The sequence below is a fragment of the Bactrocera latifrons genome, unplaced genomic scaffold (genome assembly GCF_001853355.1).
Source record: "Bactrocera latifrons isolate USDA-ARS-PBARC rearing strain unplaced genomic scaffold, ASM185335v1 scaffold_0, whole genome shotgun sequence".
Lineage (NCBI taxonomy): Eukaryota > Metazoa > Arthropoda > Insecta > Diptera > Tephritidae > Bactrocera > Bactrocera latifrons.
Window position 1 is genome coordinate 3,968,723 of NW_017534406.1, and position 19,105 is coordinate 3,987,827.

General features: G+C 36.9%; 2 protein-coding genes and 1 long non-coding RNA gene across 5 annotated transcripts in view; 2 read left to right on the forward strand and 1 right to left on the reverse strand.

The window, feature by feature from the left end:
• LOC108968286 (trichohyalin) overlaps positions 1-1,371 on the forward strand; it is a 19,875-nt gene extending 18,504 nt beyond the window's left edge. Inside the window, exons 3-4 of the mRNA XM_018932249.1 lie at positions 42-1,096; positions 1,156-1,371. Coding sequence (XP_018787794.1) covers positions 42-1,096; positions 1,156-1,207 — 1,107 coding nt within the window. The 3' untranslated portion in view covers positions 1,208-1,371. The remainder of the gene's footprint in view (positions 1-41; positions 1,097-1,155) is intronic.
• Positions 1,372-1,656: 285 nt separating this feature from the next.
• LOC108968871 (ADP-ribosylation factor-like protein 5B) overlaps positions 1,657-19,105 on the forward strand; it is a 32,846-nt gene continuing 15,397 nt past the window's right edge. The window contains exons 1-2 of one of the 3 annotated variants that reach the window (XM_018933397.1): positions 1,657-1,721; positions 2,642-2,785. In XM_018933397.1, the coding sequence (XP_018788942.1) occupies positions 2,740-2,785 (46 nt within the window). In that variant the 5' untranslated portion in view covers positions 1,657-1,721; positions 2,642-2,739. The other 2 variants (XM_018933230.1, XM_018933305.1) reach the window with 2 other exon arrangements.
• The window catches only part of LOC108969021, a 214,245-nt gene continuing 208,869 nt past the window's right edge, over positions 13,730-19,105 (reverse strand). Inside the window, exon 3 of the long non-coding RNA XR_001993378.1 lies at positions 13,730-14,089. This is a non-coding gene — a long non-coding RNA (uncharacterized LOC108969021). The remainder of the gene's footprint in view (positions 14,090-19,105) is intronic.

Consider the following 19,105-nt stretch of genomic DNA (forward strand, 5'->3'; position numbering starts at 1 on the left):
CAAGACGTGTTGAAGACCTTGAGGATCGCCGAGCCATAGAAATGCGTCAAGATGACCGTCAGGAAACAGGAGAGATTTCAAAACGTGTTGTTGACCGCGAGGATCGCCGAGCCATTGAAATGCGTCTAGATGACAGAGAGGAGCAACGAGAGATTTCAAGACGTGTTGATGATCGTGAAGAGCGACGAGAAGCTTCAATGCGCCGTGATGAACAGTCAGAACGACGAGAGATTACAAGACATGTTAATGACCGCGAGGAACGCCGAGCCATTGAAATGCATCTTGGTCACCGACAGGAAGAACGAGAGACTTCAAGACGTGTTGACGATCGCGAAGAGCAACGAGAAACTTCAATGCGCCGTAATGAACAGCCAGAGCGAAGAGATTCTACAAGACGTGTTGGTAACCACGAGGAACGCCGAGCCATTTCAGTGCGTCTGTATGACCGACAGGAACAACGAGAGATTTCAAGACGTGTTGATGATCGTGAAGAACGCCGAGAAACTTTAATGCGCCGTAATGAACAGCCAGAACGACGAGAGATTACAAGACGTATTGATAACCGCGAGGAGCGCCGAGCCATTGAAATGTGTCTTGATGACCGACAAGAAGAAGGAGGGATTTCAAGACGTGTTGATGAGGGTGCAATGCTCCGTAATGAACAATCAGAACGACGAGAGATTTCAAGACGTGTTGATGATCGCGAAGAACGACGACAGATTACAAGACGTGTTGATGATCGCGACGAACGCCAAGCCATTGAAATGCGTCTTGATGACCGACAGGAACAACGAGAGATTTCAAGACGTGTTGATGACCGCGACAAACGCCGTATAGAAAGTGATGACGGTTCATGGTCACATAAAAGACGTTTGGACAATGAACGCCCAGAAATTTTAGTCCGTGAACTTTCGCGTGGAAATTACATCCGAGTATTTGAACAATTGCAAAGGCAATCTACTGCTAATGAAGTGAAATCCAGCCCGATGACCAGGACTAATGTAAATTTGAAACATGGATACATTTTACTTGGACAAGGAACAATTTTGGCTTTTGTCATAATGAAGGCACTCAAGGACTATGAGTTTAAAATAAAGTACGTATATCATGTACCTTGGTTTTCAGTCTCTTTAATTAATTAATTTTTTATTTCAGGAGAGTTTCAGCTCGACACATTAGTGATTCGGCATACCTCATGGGATTTTAGAAATACATGCATGCTACCAAAATGACAAACAATGAAACTGATTAATTGGCTTACGAATTGTAAATAATATAAAGTGTACCTAAAGCAAATCTGCGAAATCGCTGTGTTAACGAAAATAATGAAAACAGAATGAAAATAATTAATAATAGAAAAATAGTTATAAAGTTATTATGGATCAAATTAAAATAACTTGTAATCAACTGTTGTTATTTATTGTAGTATATGCAAATGTACATATTTATATATAAATGAATATCGATATATATTATAACTTATATGTAAATTAAAATATTGTTCAAATAAAGCAGCAAATAAAAATGATATAAGCACAAAATTTACTATTTAGTTTTAAAACATTTGAATGCCTCTGTAATTATTATTATTTTTATATAATGGCAACACCAAGTTTCTTGCTGTTGCTTTCGACTGTCATTCGGTGGTAGCTGTCAAAGTGCTTTGATAAAGTTTGGTCTTCTTTCAGTCATTCGTGATATTTGATAGATTTTTAATGCGTGTGAGAATATTGTGTATTAATTTAATTAACTTTATTTTCTCTATATAAATTTATTTTCTTGTCATATTGGGAGCCTTTCGAAAATGTTAAGAAAAAATTATGTTGTATACATATGTGAATAGTGTTTAACAAAACGAAAAATGGAAAGTTTGTGTCGATAAATTTTCGAATAAAAAGTGAGACATTGTAGCCAATAGCGCAAAGGTTTTTTGCCTCAAAAAAGTAATAATAATTGCATTTGCACATCAACAATAACTGGACACATTCCTCTCCAGTTCATCAGCGGTACCCATATGAAATAAAAAATACATAAGCGCATATTTTTTCTGATTGGTTTTCACAAGCTATAAAACGCAGTGTTTCGATTACCAGAGGATTGTGATTAACAGTGAAAGTTTATACCTGCTGAAAAAAAACAAAATAAAACAAAGCTCGCCTCTGGCTGCGTAACATTTAGCGCTCCACATAAAATACGGGCCATTAAGTATGGTGTGTCTGTTGCTAAAACTACACTTTCCTCGACATAACGGTGACAACGAATAGCTGTATATTTCTTCTACTTATTTCCTTCTTTGCTTTAATTTGTTGTTACTGGCATTTTATAATACTCAGTGCTAAACGTAGCTTTTTTGTTATTTGGAAGTCGTTTACTATTTGTGAGAGCTATTTGCAATTTAGCTCAATTTACGTCATTATATTGAGCGGAAAGTGAACGGAATTGCGAACGATCACACATCGCCAACAGTTGGTCTACACACCACCGGTACCATACCACTGCCATTACAAGCGATTGACCAAATACTTGTTATGCTGTTACTTTTATTGTAACTGATTTTTTTTTTTTGGTGATGTATTTTTTGTGAATATTTTGTTATCCATATTTCTACTGAATACGTGTAAATACTTGTTTTTTAAAATAGTGTACACCAAATAGTGTAAAAGTGAAGTGGAGCTACGGGTTAGAAACTACAGTTAATCAATTTAGTTCTAAAAACGGATAACGCCAGCTAACAACAAAATGGGACTTTTAATTTCAAAATTATGGAGCATGTTTGGCAATGAAGGTTAGTATTAATATTTTTAAGTAAATTTACACGTATATATTATAATGACAATATTTTTTTTAATACTTTTACAATATATTTTTAATCATTGAGGTGATTCAAATAAGCGAGAATCAAGTAACAGTATATGTAAAAAATATATATTACGATAAATGCTAATTAAAGATCAGTATATAAATTTTAAGATAAATGTCAAATATATGAAATTGGTTCCAATTGAATTTAATACAAAGTCGACCTTGAAGAGGGACTCATACTTAAACTTTGGTGGAATACTAATCAGCTCAAATTGAATCAGACATGCGAAACATGTCTTGTATAGTTTCCATATCAAAATTTCGTGCTTCTAGCTCTATTTTACGCTTTTTATACTGAATCTGTTTTAGTTGATTTTATAGTTCCTTTTTTTCTTATTTAAACAAGTTATTTGTTTACATCTACGAATATTTGTTTTCAGATTTTGGCCAAAAGAAAACTAAAGTAATGAGATTTTTTCAAACGTGCTTATTAAGTAGTTTGTTCTAAAGTAACTTTTGGTAGCATCATTGGGTATAACCCATATTTCCATTACGCCTGCTTATTTAAGCTACTCTAAATTGTAAATTCTTTTTACAAAAAACTAATTAGATGTAATTTTTGACAAGCAGACATAAGTGTAAGGAATTCAATTATACATATATCTCACACATTGACCGATATTTTGTGTCAAAAGTCAATTATTGATACTGGGGTTCGCATATTCGGTACCTAGCGGCTAGAATAGTTTTGGTTCGATTTGGACATAAGGTGGCAAACTTCAAGGACACTATTCGTACACAGTTTTCCTCCGTAAATTTGTTGCTTCTTGATTTGTTCGCTGAGAAGTGAAAAAGTGGAATTTAAAATTGTGTTATCTGGGAAGTAGTCGGGGTTATACTCCGATTTCGCACATTTGCTATGTGACATCTGCTTAAAATGTGCCGCCCATTGTTAAATTTTGATTTATCGTCCTTTTATTTGTTGTAGCGGCAGAATTCGGACGAGTTGACAGGCCTTGACCGGACAAATCCGGCTCCGTTCCGGTTACGTAGACCCGATTGTCGTGGGAACGGCGCACTTTTAGTAGTCTGCCGTCTTAGCAGTCCTTCGCAAATAAAAATCCAGGTTCTGATCAATAAATTACATTGAAAGCTGTAAATGCACATTATTTTAATTTATCCACTTAATAAAACACCGTTTAAAAAAATTGGTACATTAGTTTTTAGAAACAGCTTTTGTTTAAGACCACACGTTATTTCTTAAATGTGTGAATACTTTATATGCACTTTATTCAGCTGTACCAAGGCATATGCTGGCTGCTTTATACTTTATAACTTTTCTAATCTTATCGGGAAGTTTCAAAAGCATTTTTTCTCGGTTTAGATAATATTTTATATACACATATGTATGTCCAGGTATATATTGTATACATAAAATAAAATATATTGTTTGTATATCTGACCATAGCAAGATTTGTTATTTACAAAAAATCAAATTCCTTCCCTTTCTGCCCTGTACTTAAAAAAACAGAAAAGAGTAATTTTCATTTGTACATAATTATTATTAATAATAAATAGAAGAAATGAAAGTGCGGTTTGAGGTGCTTTATACTCGTTTTCACGACAACACACTTTTGCTGTTAATTGGCTGMTATTTGTTGTACATTGTAAGTTTCCGCACACGTTACCAAATATACACTATAATTGTTTAAATTGTTGTTGTTGTCGCGGCAGAAAACATTCCTGAAGTAATTTCGAGGCTTGGTGGGTATAAATTACTCCTCTCATTTGCTTCATAGTGTAACATGCGGGACCATTCCACGCAGTGAATGGGGAACACGCTGTTTTTCTGCTCCAGTTTTTCTTCAGCCACAAATGTAAACAATTTAAAAAAAATAAAAAAAAATAAACTTGACATGCGCAATGTGAGGAAGTATGGCGAAATGTGGGTACGCCACCATAATTTTAACATTTCAAAATCAAATTAAATTGCTGGTGCTGGCATATGGTGCGCTTAAGCTGCCGCAAAAACGGAATTTTGCTTGAATTGCTGTGCCTATAACGTTGTGCTGAATTTGTTTAGAAAGCAATAGGCATGTTGATGATGTACTCACGCAATTCCAAAACCAGTACGGGTGCCCACGAATATTATGAGACACTATTGTACATGTACCTTTGTCAAGCTTTTGCATACACATACACATACACATATGTACTATGGACATTTTTTTATTTTTATTTTATTTAGACTGCAAAAACCTGCAAACACAATCAACCCATAACCTAGAATTTGTTGAGGGAGAAAAAGTTTTATTTAGGTCATTGATATAGTATAACCACATTAATTTATTTCTATCTTCAAAGCTCAACTATTGTATTTTGTAAAGCAACTATTTTTAAACAATGCTACGTGAGACTGGTTATTACCGTTACTTCAACAACCGGTTCTGCCGCACGATTAATGCCTGTATGATTACTTCACGGATGGTTCGAAGCAAGAAAGTTGGGGATATTAACGCTGAGCTCGTCGTAGAGTGTCTGTCCTCACTTGAAACAGAATTAAGCTACTTCATCATCAGACTCGTTGATCATAGCGGAATCGCCAAAAAATGCTTAGCCGATGAGGTCGCAAGACGGAGCACCCGTTCCCGTTCACAACGGAGTAGAATTATGGTGAATTTTCGTTGACATCTTGTGGTGTGGCACTCGACCAATGGATTTCGCTAGCACGCTAGTTGTCTCCGAGCACCTGGATAGTCGTGACAAACATTTTGCGCGACGTGTTTCTGTGAGTGGTGCAAGCCGAAAATGCTGAGTTCATTGGAGCAAAGGTACGCGATTAAGTTCTGTGTGAACCTCGGTAAATCTGCGACAGAGACGTATGAAATGATCAAGCAGCATCTTACTCAGATGGCTTACCCAGATAGTAAGAAGTGGTGTGTTTCGGTGGGACCAGGTCTTTTTGGAGGGCCGGAATGAGATCGTTGATAAAGATCGTGCTGGAAGACCAACTTCAACAAACACCGACAATGTGACTCGTGTGCGCAACGTTTTGAACTCAGACCGTCGACTAAGTAATTTAATTGCCTAGATGTTAAATTTATGAAATTCTGTGGTTCATGACATTGTGACGGAGCACTTGAACATGCGCAGGGTGTGCGCGAAAATGGTCCCAAAAGTGCTCACTGACGATCAGAAGTTTCGCCAAGAAGTGCCAAGAAAATTTGAACATRTGTAAAAGTGACCCCCAATTTTTCAATAATGTAATCACAGGTGACTAGTCGAGGATCTTTGAGTCATACTCATACTCCCGATGAAAGGCAAGCATTTTGAGACGATAGAGAGGATCCAAACAGTATGCACCTCGGCTCTCAAGGATATTCCGGAGAATGCCTTCCGTGACGCTGGCAGCGCTGCCTCGAAGCAACAGTAGCCTATTTTGAACGTTTTTTAAGAACGCGATACACGATGGGTTCACTAAATTTTTTTTTAAATCGACGCAGTTCTATTACTTTCCGGACAAACCCTGTATGTCAATGTCGTCGTATATCTCGTATAGCTCATCGTTCCATCGACCACAGTATTCACCATTGCCAATGCGCAAAAGACCATACATATAACTCTAGTAAATTACCGTTCCCACGTCTGTCGGTTCTGAGTAGTCAGAACGGATCCGGATTTTTATTCGGCCAAGAAATGTCGACTCGCCACCATTCCTTGAAATTACTTCAGAATTTGTTTCTGCTGCTGCAACAACAACACCGCCTTATTATAACACATAATAATTATCTGACAATAAAAGGGAGGAATATTTATTTCAATATTAAATTATTTCTTTAAATTATTTCTCTTTTACTCCAATGTTGCTTTCATTAATTTACTCGCCAGCAAGTCTGTGTTTACAAACTACACAACTATGACAATCAAATTAAACCCACGAGATCGTTGAGCCACTGCTCTAAATTATGAACAATTTGTACTCTGATTAGCATATGGCCGCGAAATGGCCTAGTGGTCGCCTTCTGTGCTTGTCCGCTCCATTTCGTATTTTCGTATACACACAGCCTACAGCACAGAGACACCCCAACAGTTGTTTTGCTTCCAAGTACTACATGTGAAAGTGTGTACATATTTGCTTAAAATAGTTTCTTTTCTAACATCGTGCTTTTTCCATTTCTCATTTGTTATTTTTTATTGTTGTTTGTTTGTTTGCATAATTGACGAGCTACACTAATATTTAACAGCAAACAGTTTGTTGCTAAGAACCTTAACCATGAACTGTGGGAAAAGTGCAAATTTCATGCAGCTTTGTGATTGGGTGTTCACAGCAAAAAGCTCTCGACTTCATTATCCATCGTTCTGCACTTTGTCCTATCCAGTTATTGCTGTTGTTTTCCCACCGCAAACAGGACAACCGCAGCCGATAAGTCCTTGCTTTCTTTGTTAGCCTTGTGCATTGCCAATGTGCTTTGATGTTGTTGACCTTCATGAGGTTTCGTGAATTTTATTTTTGTCCCAGTGTATTTGTTTTTTTTTCGCCAAATATTGTTTTTCCTCCCGACTTGCAGATATTGTGTGGGTGTGCGTGCGTGTGCCAGTCGCAAGGTTAACGACTTAATTTTTGTTTATATCTGTACGTCACAGAGTCGCTCACTAATTTTGTTTTGTTGTTCAGCATGTTTTTATAAATAGAGTTGCCATTGTCAAAATTAATAAGCCGTAACGCAATCAAGTTTGTTTATACTTATATAACGGTAGTTGTAACAAGACTGCTCTTGATTTAGCCGTGTTTAAGCGCACATATAAATTTCGTAGCGGTTATTTTCAGTTTTTTTTTGTTCTCTGTACACGTATATTAAGTTTACAACGAAGTTTGTAACACCCATTCCTTGCGGACTTGTTCCTGAGTTTCGCTCTCGCTCTGAAACTTTGCGCACGTCCTTGTCTGCTCAAGAAGCTGCTTATTTGCCGAAACCGCTGATATCGAAGCACTATATCATATAGCTGGCATACAAAGTGAACAGTCCAAATAAAGTCCTTGTATGGTATAACCTTTGTATTTGAGGAGATATCTTGGAGATATCTTGATGTAAATGGGCATACAAGCATCGCTTCAATATCCGAAGAAATGTTTCAAATCGGGCAATACAAATTGACCTCAAAATCAGAATAAGTATCTTTTTAAACCTTTTTGTGCTATAAAAAATGCTCCTGTGAAGGGTATTATATCTTCGATGCCAATCATCTGGTATTGCTGATATTGCTTTTAAGCCACTGCTGGATGGTTTTTGCATTATGGGCATTCCAATGCTATCCATTGAAAATAGTATTGCTTAAGAATTTACATGAGTTTTCTCGACCAAAAAAATTAAAACATTTTTATCATATAAAAAATGAATTACTTTATTCAAACTTTTTATTCTTACAAAGATTTTGTGAAATTTTCAAAATAAAATATTAAAACCTCGTCCATTTCGCCGTCATTTCCGCCAAGCCCTCGGAGAAAAGATGCCTCTGCGTTGAAAGCAGAATTCTTACCAGATCATATGAAGTTAAAAAGAAAAAGAAAAAAGATTATGGCATTAAAAGAAAGAAAGTCTAATAAAGTGAATATTGTATTATTAGCAGAAATTAAAAAAAAAATGTGAATCTTAGTAAAACTTTCTTAGCGCTTTTGTTTTTTGAATAGTTGTGATTGAACAAAAAAATTCCTCGTTCAAAACCTTGTAGATTATATCTCGAAGATCTGAATAAAAGTTCATTAAGATCCGCTTAGTAGTGCGCGGTAAACCTTAATAACCGACTTTGAAAGCACAGTTTCGAGAAAAAAGTATTTAAAGTGACCCGGAGATCGCAACTTTTCAAGGCTCCGAACTTCGAATCGCCGAAACTACTATTTAAATAAGATAATAAAAATATCGATTTTTCAGCCGGGAACCCTAAGTAATTATTAATTCCGTTTCGAGGTTTCCTACATAAAAAACCCAGAAATTTTAAATTAATTTAGGAGTGTTTATTACAATTCGAAATAATATTATTTGGCATTTATTTTTGAAGATTATCTCTTTCAAATGTTGGCCACGGCTATGTCTCAGATGGTCCATCCGTTGAGTCCAATTTTCGATGACTCATTCGAGCTTTTCGACTGGTAACTTGCGAATGACACAAATCGGAATTGTTCGCTTAGACTTCAGACTTTACACCCACAGGAAAAAATTTAACGGTGTAATATCACACAATCTTGGGGGCTAACCCCCCGAAGTGTTGTCTGAATAAAACCACTGATTGATGCGATGTGTGGGAATTCTTGGAAGCCATGTCGCCTGGGAAGGTCGTCGCACAAGCTGTAATTTTTATGCCTTTACCTCTACTTGGATCACGCGTTACAAATACCAATATAATTTCACCTTAGTTATTTGTTTTTTATTTGCTCATCAGTTGTGTTCTCATAATGTAAAACTCATATTTTTGTTTTAATGTGATTTAATTTAGTATTTTGATATAAATTTTGGTTATACTCTTTTTAAGTTATTTTTTGTGACAGTTTTCTGATAGTGAGATGACACTCGGAAAAATATGGTGGTGACGTTTTCTTGTCGAAAGCCGATCAGACAAATGGCGATCTCACCAGAAATTATATTTTTCCTTTGTTTCCTTGTTTGTTCCTTTTATTAGCAGCAATTGCTTGTCGCAGCCGTGCCAAACATTATAACAAACGATTTCACTTTGTTTCGCAATATATTGCCGACAACTATTTGTATCCAATGTTTTACACTATAATTTAAATATGTAATGGGGAAAATGCAATATAAATTATACAAATAAACACTTCCTCATGCATATCATCAACCTGAGGAAAGAAAACGCCATTCAATCAATAGCATTTACGGACGGCCTTCATGGCTCTATATTCTACTCAATTTAAATGATAAATTATTTCACTTACATATAATACATATGTGCACTTGTGTTTATGGATGTTCACACGATTACAAGTCTTTTGTGCGCGGTGTCTTCGCAATTGACTGCTAAGCGCCAGCGTCACATTTGCACTCGTCTTTCATCCCCATCCACCCACCTTACGAGTCCCCACTATTTTGCGTGTCTGCGACTTTTATTCATACTTGAAAGGGAAGAAAGAAATTGCTTAGTGCCAAATATACATACATACAAATGAGTGCTGCGATAAATACGCAATGTCTTGAATTTGCTGTGAAACTCATTTGTTTGAATTCAACTTGACTCATCGACCTTGTGCGGGTTCCTCGGCATTTATACTGGCGTATGTGACACATTTATTCGGCGCGAGCCAAAAGGGCATTTACCGCAATTTCATGCATTTACACACGTAGACGTACATACAGATGTGCAAAATCACTTGCTAAGCAAAATTTCGATTTTTCCGATTTCTTATAAATTTGATAAAATAAAATAATTATAAAATATGAATCAGTAAATAATATTACTTAGCTGCAATATATATTTACATGTGAGTGTCAACCTTTTGTGGGCAGATTGAATGAAATCATAATTTGCATAAAAAATAATATGGCTCCTTAAACATTTAACATTTTAAAATATAAAATTTAAGTGATTTAACATTTTAAAATATAAAATTTAAATGTTTATGCACTGTGGCGACCATTTAAAAACGTTGAAGCATTTTTGAGAATAAAATATAGGATCATATTTATTTTTCAAAGCAAAAAGTAGTTATAGTAAAGAATTTTAATAATGAAATCTTTTACAATATTATTAAATTTTAATACTCCATTACATTAAAAACATATTTTCAATTGTTTCTACAATCTTGAGTGGACATACTTATTTTTATTTACTGCAAACTTCAACAATAAAGTCAATATTTTATTTTATTGTTTATTTCTTTTATAATTTGTTATATATAATTTTAGCAAATTGGTAAAACACGGTTAGTTCAGTTGCAGCGAAGCTATAATACCCTTCACAGGTTCCAGTTTTCCTCACATGAACTTAATTTCTTAATTTGGTATGACAGCTAAATGCTATAGTGGCCCGATCTAAATAATTGCTTCGGAGATTGAACCGTTGCTTCCGACCATAGGTCACGGATAATTTCTTGAAGATATCTTGTTATTTCCAGTCCAGTTTGTATGGCTGGTTTTTGCAATAGTGGTCCAATACTGGCGGTTCCGACAAAATAGCAGCTTCTTGGATAGGGGGCACACTGAGTGGATGTTTAAAGCCGAGCCGAGCGCATTTTCCCATTTATGCAGCACGCGTATTTACGCTCAGCTCCGTTTTAAGCGTCCACTCTGTGGGAACCTTTAGGATATGTTCAGAATTTAAGGTCGACATCTAAAAAATTAACGGACTAGTTCGTGTATATACAAACGAACAGACACACGGTCGTGGCTAAATGGGCTCAGCTCGTGAATTATTGTGGCAAACTTAATCTACCTTGGTCAACTTAAATCGATACTTTTACGTATTTTAATACAAATCTTTATTATCGCTTTCTAAGTAACATCCTTGAGCCTTGGGTCAGAACACACATGCTATCACTTTTTCTAATTTTCCATACATACATTATTCCAAGCCTCGGCTGGGATGGTTTTAAGTGTATACAGCCAATAACTTTTAACGGCTTCAATGAACTCATGGCGAGTTTTCCGAAGCGATTTTTCCGTTTCGAATACCAAAATCTGACAAATACGGTCAGTGAGCGATGACTCTCGTTTCGCGATTGGGCTATTACAGTCTATTACAATCTTGCTGGAATGTGATGGCGCATTAACTGCCCAAGAGACTGCAGGTTTACATCGTACGGCTTCACGTAAACGCTTTAAAACAGTCTATCCTTATTAATCGTTTGATTCTGTAGAACGAATGAACATCCCTTTTCATATTTGACTGATTCTTTGACGTGGTTTTTTTTAGGATTCGGCTCATTTTTGGTGCGTCATTTTCTAGTTTCGACGTCTTATTTATAAATCCACGTCTCGCTACCCTTAATGATGGCTTTGATAACTGTAGGGTCCTCAGCTATGTTTTCAAGTATAGTACTACTATAGCTTATATATACTACTACTATTATATAAATATATCAGAATCATGTCCTTTTAAGGAATATGTTTTTATTTGGCAAAATTAGCATGGATTATTGTCTAAAGCAAAGGTTCAATCTCCGAAGAACACCTTTACATATGTATATATAGATCAAAACTGAGCGACCAAAATTTAGTTCTAGTAGGAGATCCTTTGTATTTGTGAAGGGTATTTTTGCTTGGGTGGAGTCCAAGTGATAGTAGTGATAGTATAAGCAAACGAAACTACATCGCATTTTCAAATAATTATTTGACTGTTCTCGAAGTGCATATAAGTATATGTATGTATGTTTCGGATCATTATCAGCTTGAAGAATTCAATTTGAGGCATGTTTTTTCTTCGAAAGTGTAGAATGAAATTACGCTGTTGTTTAAATTTGCCACTTTATATGTATGTATGTGTAGTAGTTATCAAGGTGTGGACGAAAAATCTATGCCAAGATAGCGGCTGTTTCAATAAGAGCGCTACAAAAGCTTTTTTTTTTTTTATAAAACAAAAGCGGTTAGGGTTATGCTATGAAAATACGTTCGATGCTATTATGTTTGGAACTTGATTTCTTTTTACATGGCTACCACGGGCCCGCCTGCGAAGGCCAGATGCTGAACCCAATTTTTTTCGACGGTTTCTCCCGATACTGTTGCAATTTCACGTTCGATATTCATACGAAGTTCAACAATCGTCGCTGGCTTGTTGGCATATACCATATATTTGACGAAGCCCCACAGGAAATGGTATAACGGCGTCAAATCGCACGACAGAGATGGCCTATTGATTGTGCCATTTCGTGAGATAACACGTTCACCAAACTTGGTTTTCAATACATCGATTATGACATTGGCTGTGTGGCTTGTGGCGTCGTCCTGTTGAAACCACATATTGTCCAAGTCCATAACAGCCAATTCGGGCCAAAAATATTCGGTTCCATTCCATTCACAGTAACGTGGCGGTCTTGATGATCCCGGACCGTAGGACCGTTACCAATGACGCCGCCGGCCCATAAACAGTACCAAATCGTAATTTTTTCGGAATGCAAGAGCGACTCATGGAGTATGTACGAATGTTGTGAATTTCACGGGAATAAATAATTTCATTGATATCCCTTGAAACAATTTCTATTTTTTTCACTTCGTAAAGCTTAGCTTGAACATATGTATATATAGTACATACATACATTTATTTTATTTATTTTTATTTACTACTTTTGTGGTAATCTAAGTATAAACTGTTGATGTGTGTGTGTGTGTGTACTTTCCAAGCCGCGATAACCTTTAAACCTCTTAAAACGCGGACATTTTGATTGTTGGCTCTGCACACTTTCAGACAATTTTTGTTTTGTTTTCATGGACTTGGCTTATCTCATTTTTGTTTTCCACTTCATTTTCAAGCATTACTTTGCAATGTTAATACCGTTAATTTTTCACAACAGCTGCCGTACTTTGCGCTTTATTGCTACTTTTTTTGTTTTTTCCTGTCTACTAACTGGAAATCGTGTGAGTCAGGTGAACAACCTACTACGTATGAAAGTATACCTATGTATGTGTGTGTGTATATATGTATCTATACAGCGCCAAACGCTTCTTATGTATTTCGTTTTTGTTGTGATTTACTTCATAAATGCTTGAGCATTGTCGAGGACAGAATTGGTTTCATGTTGCATATTCCGTTACTTTTTATTTTGTTACGCAGCTGTCATCATTTGATGCTGTTGAGCTTTTAATCCACACTACTCATGAGAACCACCCAAGAATTTCGTAAATTTTTACACATTTTATTGGTATTATTTCTTACTTGAAGTGTTACATACTTTTCTTATACATATAATTTAAACTTATGGCGGCTAAGTATTGTTCTATATTATAAAGATACATTAACATAATGACAACATGTTTTAAAACTTTCTAAGATGTTTTCGGGCAAGTGACCGTGGTTGTCTCAAACTTTAGTCGAAAGGCCTAATTTTCGACCATTTTTTGCAGCAGTCGGGTCCGTATGTCAGCGAGGTATTGTCTTTTCCAAGGAATAACTTGTTTCATCTGCTGCTTATCGGCGTGGACAAGTGACGGCACATACATATCTCCACAGGTCCACGACACGAGATAATGTACCCACCAAAAGTTTCAATCAATAACTTAATTGTCTCGTTGGCTGTATCGCATATAGCGCCGTCTTGTTGAAACCAAAGGTCGTCCACATCAACATCCTGCAATTGAGACACGAAAAAAACCATTAAACATGAATCATTTTTGATTATTAATTTTTATATAAAAAATAAGTACAAATATAAATAACCCAAAGTGTGGACTTAGTTAGACCCAAAATATCAATCGATGTGCTAAGGAATGTCCTACCGGCTCTAAACGAAAATAACAATGCACTAAATGATGACTTAGTCAACTCTATATTTTAGGTTAGGTTAGATGGCTGATCCCTTTCACTCAAATTTTTAACGAGGGCATATCTATTACATAAAATCTCCCTTTACATATACAAAATTAATATCAATATACAAAATGTTTCGGTAACTCCGAAAATTATCAATAGTAAAGAATTTAAAGAGTGTAAATAAAAAAAAAAAAATATTCAAAAATCGAACTAGTATTTTTGAAATATAAACTATTTTTTGAAGATCCAACTTTGACTCTTTATAGCAAATGTCCTTTTCGAGGTTCTCCACTTTTTTTTAAAAGAAATATCGAGAAACCTCAAATGCAATGGGCAATTTTTTTTTAACATTCGAAAGAACATTCTTTGCCATTTCTTTTTTGAAGCTTATATCTTTCAAATGTTGGCCGCGGCTATATTTTATATGATCCATCCATTGAGTCTAATTTTCGATTTCTCGTTCGAGCATTACGACTGGTGACTGCTTGATATCACACGATCTTGTTGGCCAATCGACCGGCTCAAAAATCAAATTATCTGCTCGGCAAAGTGTACTCTCAAGAAATCAATTGATTGATGTATGGGAAAGGGTGCCGTCTTGTTGAAACCAAAATTCGCCAAGGACACGAGCTTCAATTTCACCATGGTCGCCATTCATCAATTCCATCGGCCCACAAACCACACCAAGCCGTTGTCTAAAGTCTATGCAACAATCTTGCTTCGATTCAGGCAATGGAGCAAAACATCGCTCCAACGAATTATCGAAAACAGGACTCAACGGATGGACCCTCTGAGACGTAGTCCAGGCCAACATTTAAAAAGAGATAATCTTCAGAAAATAAGTGTCAAAAAATGTTCTTTCGAATGATAATAAACATTCCCCATCAAATTTGAAGTTTCTGACTTGTTACTTTTAAAAAGTAGTAGTCTTAAATAGATCATCATTAAAGTGAGTTATAGGAATGATTTTCTTCTGAAGAATCTTTTTAATTTCTGAATAGCTTCGCTGTAATCGAAGTTAACGCTTTTTCTTGTTTTGTTAAAAGTAAATTTTTAAATGTTATAACTCGAAGCATATTTCTTTGTATACATTTCAAATATTTTCCTTTTATTATATTATTGCTTTTGTTCAGCATTTGTCAAAACCTGTAAATAGCAAATTTGTGTTTTGGCTTGCAAAATTATTATTTTTGTTTTGCTATTTATCGACGAACGACATTGCATTGCCTTACAACCTGCATTACCTTAAACTTTTTACTACAATTAGCTTAATTAAAATATGCTGTATATATGTATGTATGTATATGGCGTCGCAAAATATAACTTTTCAATGAAACACCGAAACGGTTCCATGAGCAAACTTCTTCAAAAAATTGTATAGTGATTTCCTTTGTTTTGCTTTGAATTCCCCCCCAATTTAATAATTTCAAACACCAACAAAGTCATCTGCTTTGTGAGTTTTTTGTTTTTGCGTTGTGATTTAAACAGGTTTCGAATGTTGTGCGCTAATCGCGGAATTTAGTGCATGAACTCATACTTGAGGGGGAAATAGCAAACTCAAAACGCGCTTTTGTGCAACGCCAAACACACACACACACACACTGCAGCTCCGAAGTCTATTTTGTTACAGTCAAAAGCAAAAGCTTTTTAGCTTTCGCTTTTCTCGTATATTTTCGGTAAATATTTACCGCTTTTTAGACACAAATAATATTAACAAGTAAATATAATATGTAGGTGAACAACAAAAAATGCTGCGTTTAATTCGAGGTTAGGTTTAAGGAAGTTATATTGAACTTAATTTATATGGTGTAATAAAAGAAGAAAATGAAACAGCAAATAAAACAAGCTGATTTTAATCACTTTATTTCATAACAGTTTAATTTCTTTTGCCACTTTTCTGTATCTGTTTTTATTTTATTTTATGCTGTCTTTGTGCTTTTTATTTAGCCGTATGCATACGTATGTACGTAACTATAAACAGTTCTTTAGTCCAGCATTATTATTTACTCTCTCTATCTCTCATTAGCAGGTGTTTTCCAATTCAATAAACATGCGTTATTATGTCTGTATGCGCTCACATTAGAAAGCTAAATATTTGCAATAAAATTTTTCAAATTATAATTACAACGTTGTTAATTGCTTAATTCAATATATTTATTTCTACTCTGTGTAAATGCGAACAAAAAGCGAAATTCAAAAGTAATAATGCGCAGTGGATAAAATTATTTCCATAATAAAGGGGATTTCGAACTCTAATAAAAATAATTATAAAAGAGATTTCGCAAACGTTTAGGTGCTAGAAAATACACTGAAAAATTGACAAGCTAACTGTAAATTGGCATCGTTGAAAACAGAGCTCGCAACAATTATACCCTAAAGAGGGTAGATTAAGTTGCCGTATAAGTGCTTTTTCAGCTTCCAGTGGCCAGTGTAGGATGCGACAAGAAGACTGAATTTGTCCCCAGGGAGCTTGATTACATATTTAAACCAGCTGATATTTCGTGTGCGGAATCATTGTGAATGTTGAAAAAGTCTTACGGTGATTCAGTCTTATCAAAAATAGAAAGGTACAAAGCCTGCAAAGACGGTTGCGAGATCGTTGAAGACATTCCTCGTTTTGGACGACCTTCAACCTCTTCAATTGCTGAAAATATTAAACAAGTGAAAAATATGGTGCTTGAAGATCAGGCAATTGTTAGAGAGATGGCAAGAGAGCTCCACTTCTCTCGCGAGTCCATTCGAATGATTTTGGTGGTTATTTTGGGCATAAACGCTTTCTTGCTCGACTCGTCTCGATCAAGCTAAATTTAGTTTCACAAAGTGTACTGTAATAGGAGCCAAAATAATAATAATAAAAAAAAAAACAAAAAATGAAAAATAAAAAATAAAAAAAACACGCCAGAGATGCAACAAATTAAATTGATGCTCATTGTTTTTTTTTCTCGATATTCGTGGCATGGCGCATCATGAATTTTTTCCGGGAACGCGGTCAATAAAGAGTTCTATTAGACCATATTGAGGCGTTTGCGTGAGAACGTCCGTCGAAAACGTCCGGAATCGTGGCAGAACATTTCATGGATTTTACACGATAATAATGCACCATTGCATTGAGCGACGATTATGACCGAGTTTAAAGTAAAAAAAATCCAATTAATGCCATCGATCATCCACCGTATTCACCAGATGCTGCATGGCACCACTGCTGCGGGTTGTCAGAAGTCGCATACGTGCGGCAACCGAGAGCCGACACCTCTTATTCCAGGATGTTAATCGACTCTCGTGCCCATTAGATGATTTGCAGCCATACTGCCGTATCGGGAAATAACGGTGTCCTTACCGCGTCCTTCAACAGCGTAGACCCGAAAGCTCCCCGCGTTGAGTCAAGGTTCGTAAAACAGAAAACAAATCAGTAGCAAAAAAAAAAGACGCCAATACGACGATATAGTCTACAACATCAGCACCGTTGCAGGTAAGGAGTTTGCAGGATCTAAACGGAAATTTATCTTCCTGGATGCCCTTTCATCAGAGGCGGGCGCTGTTTGACATGCCCGCAAGCAGCTGCGCTCTGCACGCGTAGTCGAATGCGGAATGAAAAGGCAACGCCTTTGACTCCCCGATGAGCGAAACCCCGACCGCAAACCAAGGTAGCGAAAATGCTGCGCCTTCGATAACTCAAATCCAAACCGCGAAACGGAAGAGTGGGAACATTACGCCACAGGAACCTCCTAGCTCTAAAACTGAGTGACAGCAGTGCATAAGCAGTCGGAAGCCACCTCCGTACTAAATCCCCCGGGGGGAGAAGAGACGGCGTAGATATGCGGATGCTCTCTGGCATCCAAATAACTATGCTGCCTCTTAACTATTCGGCGGAGACGTTTGCGCCGGAGGTGTGTACCTTACTCCAGGATTCCCTCATGGAAGAGGTGTTCAGAGGATCTGGAATACGCAGCGTCCTTCTATGGGGTCCACTTCAGAGGAGGCGTGCAGCAGGTGCACTGCAAGGAAGAAAGAGCCGCTACCTTGCTCCAGGAGATCGCTCCAAGGCCCCGTCCTTTGGGCAAAACTAGGAGACGACATTTCACCCATGCATAGCGGGGTGGGCAGGCGTATGAGTTTTCTCTCGTTCTGACAAAAAATCAGATCGAGAGTCTGGCGTGTAGTCAATATCAATGCGAAGACTCCGGATTGAGTAAAGCTCTGTATCGACGACGAGTCGTACAAACGTGCTGCTGATCCAAAAACCATGGGTCTACTAAGGTCAGCTCAGAAGCCTCAAGATACTGCTCTGTACCAGCTAACTTCATAGATAGATGGTTCGCTGGAAAGAGGGGAAGTAATGCTACATGTGTGCCTTCCTAGACATCTAGGATGCACACCACAATAGGTGAAACTCTAATACACTGCAAGAGGCTGCTCACAGGGTGGAGTGCTGTCTCGTCGACGCGACGTAGATACCTATCCGGCCTCAGGAACCTTCACATTGGAGGCAGAGAGATGACCAACAACAGATAATCGACCAGGTATTAAATCTTGGGACTGCACGCCAGGATAGACTAGCCGGTAAATCCTGAGGCTGCAAGCCAGGATCGACTAGCTGCCAAATCCTGGGGCTCCAAACCAGGATGGACTAGCTGTAAATCCTGGGGCTGAAAGCCAGGAACGACTAGCTGCTAAATCCTTCGACTCCAAGCCAGCATGAACTAGCCGTAAATCCTGGGGCTGAAAGAGCTGATCGACTAGCTGTAAATCCTGGGGATGCAAGAGCGGATTGACTAGCTGTAAATCCTGGGGCTGCAGGAGAGGATCGACTAGCTGCCAAATCCTGGGCTGCAAG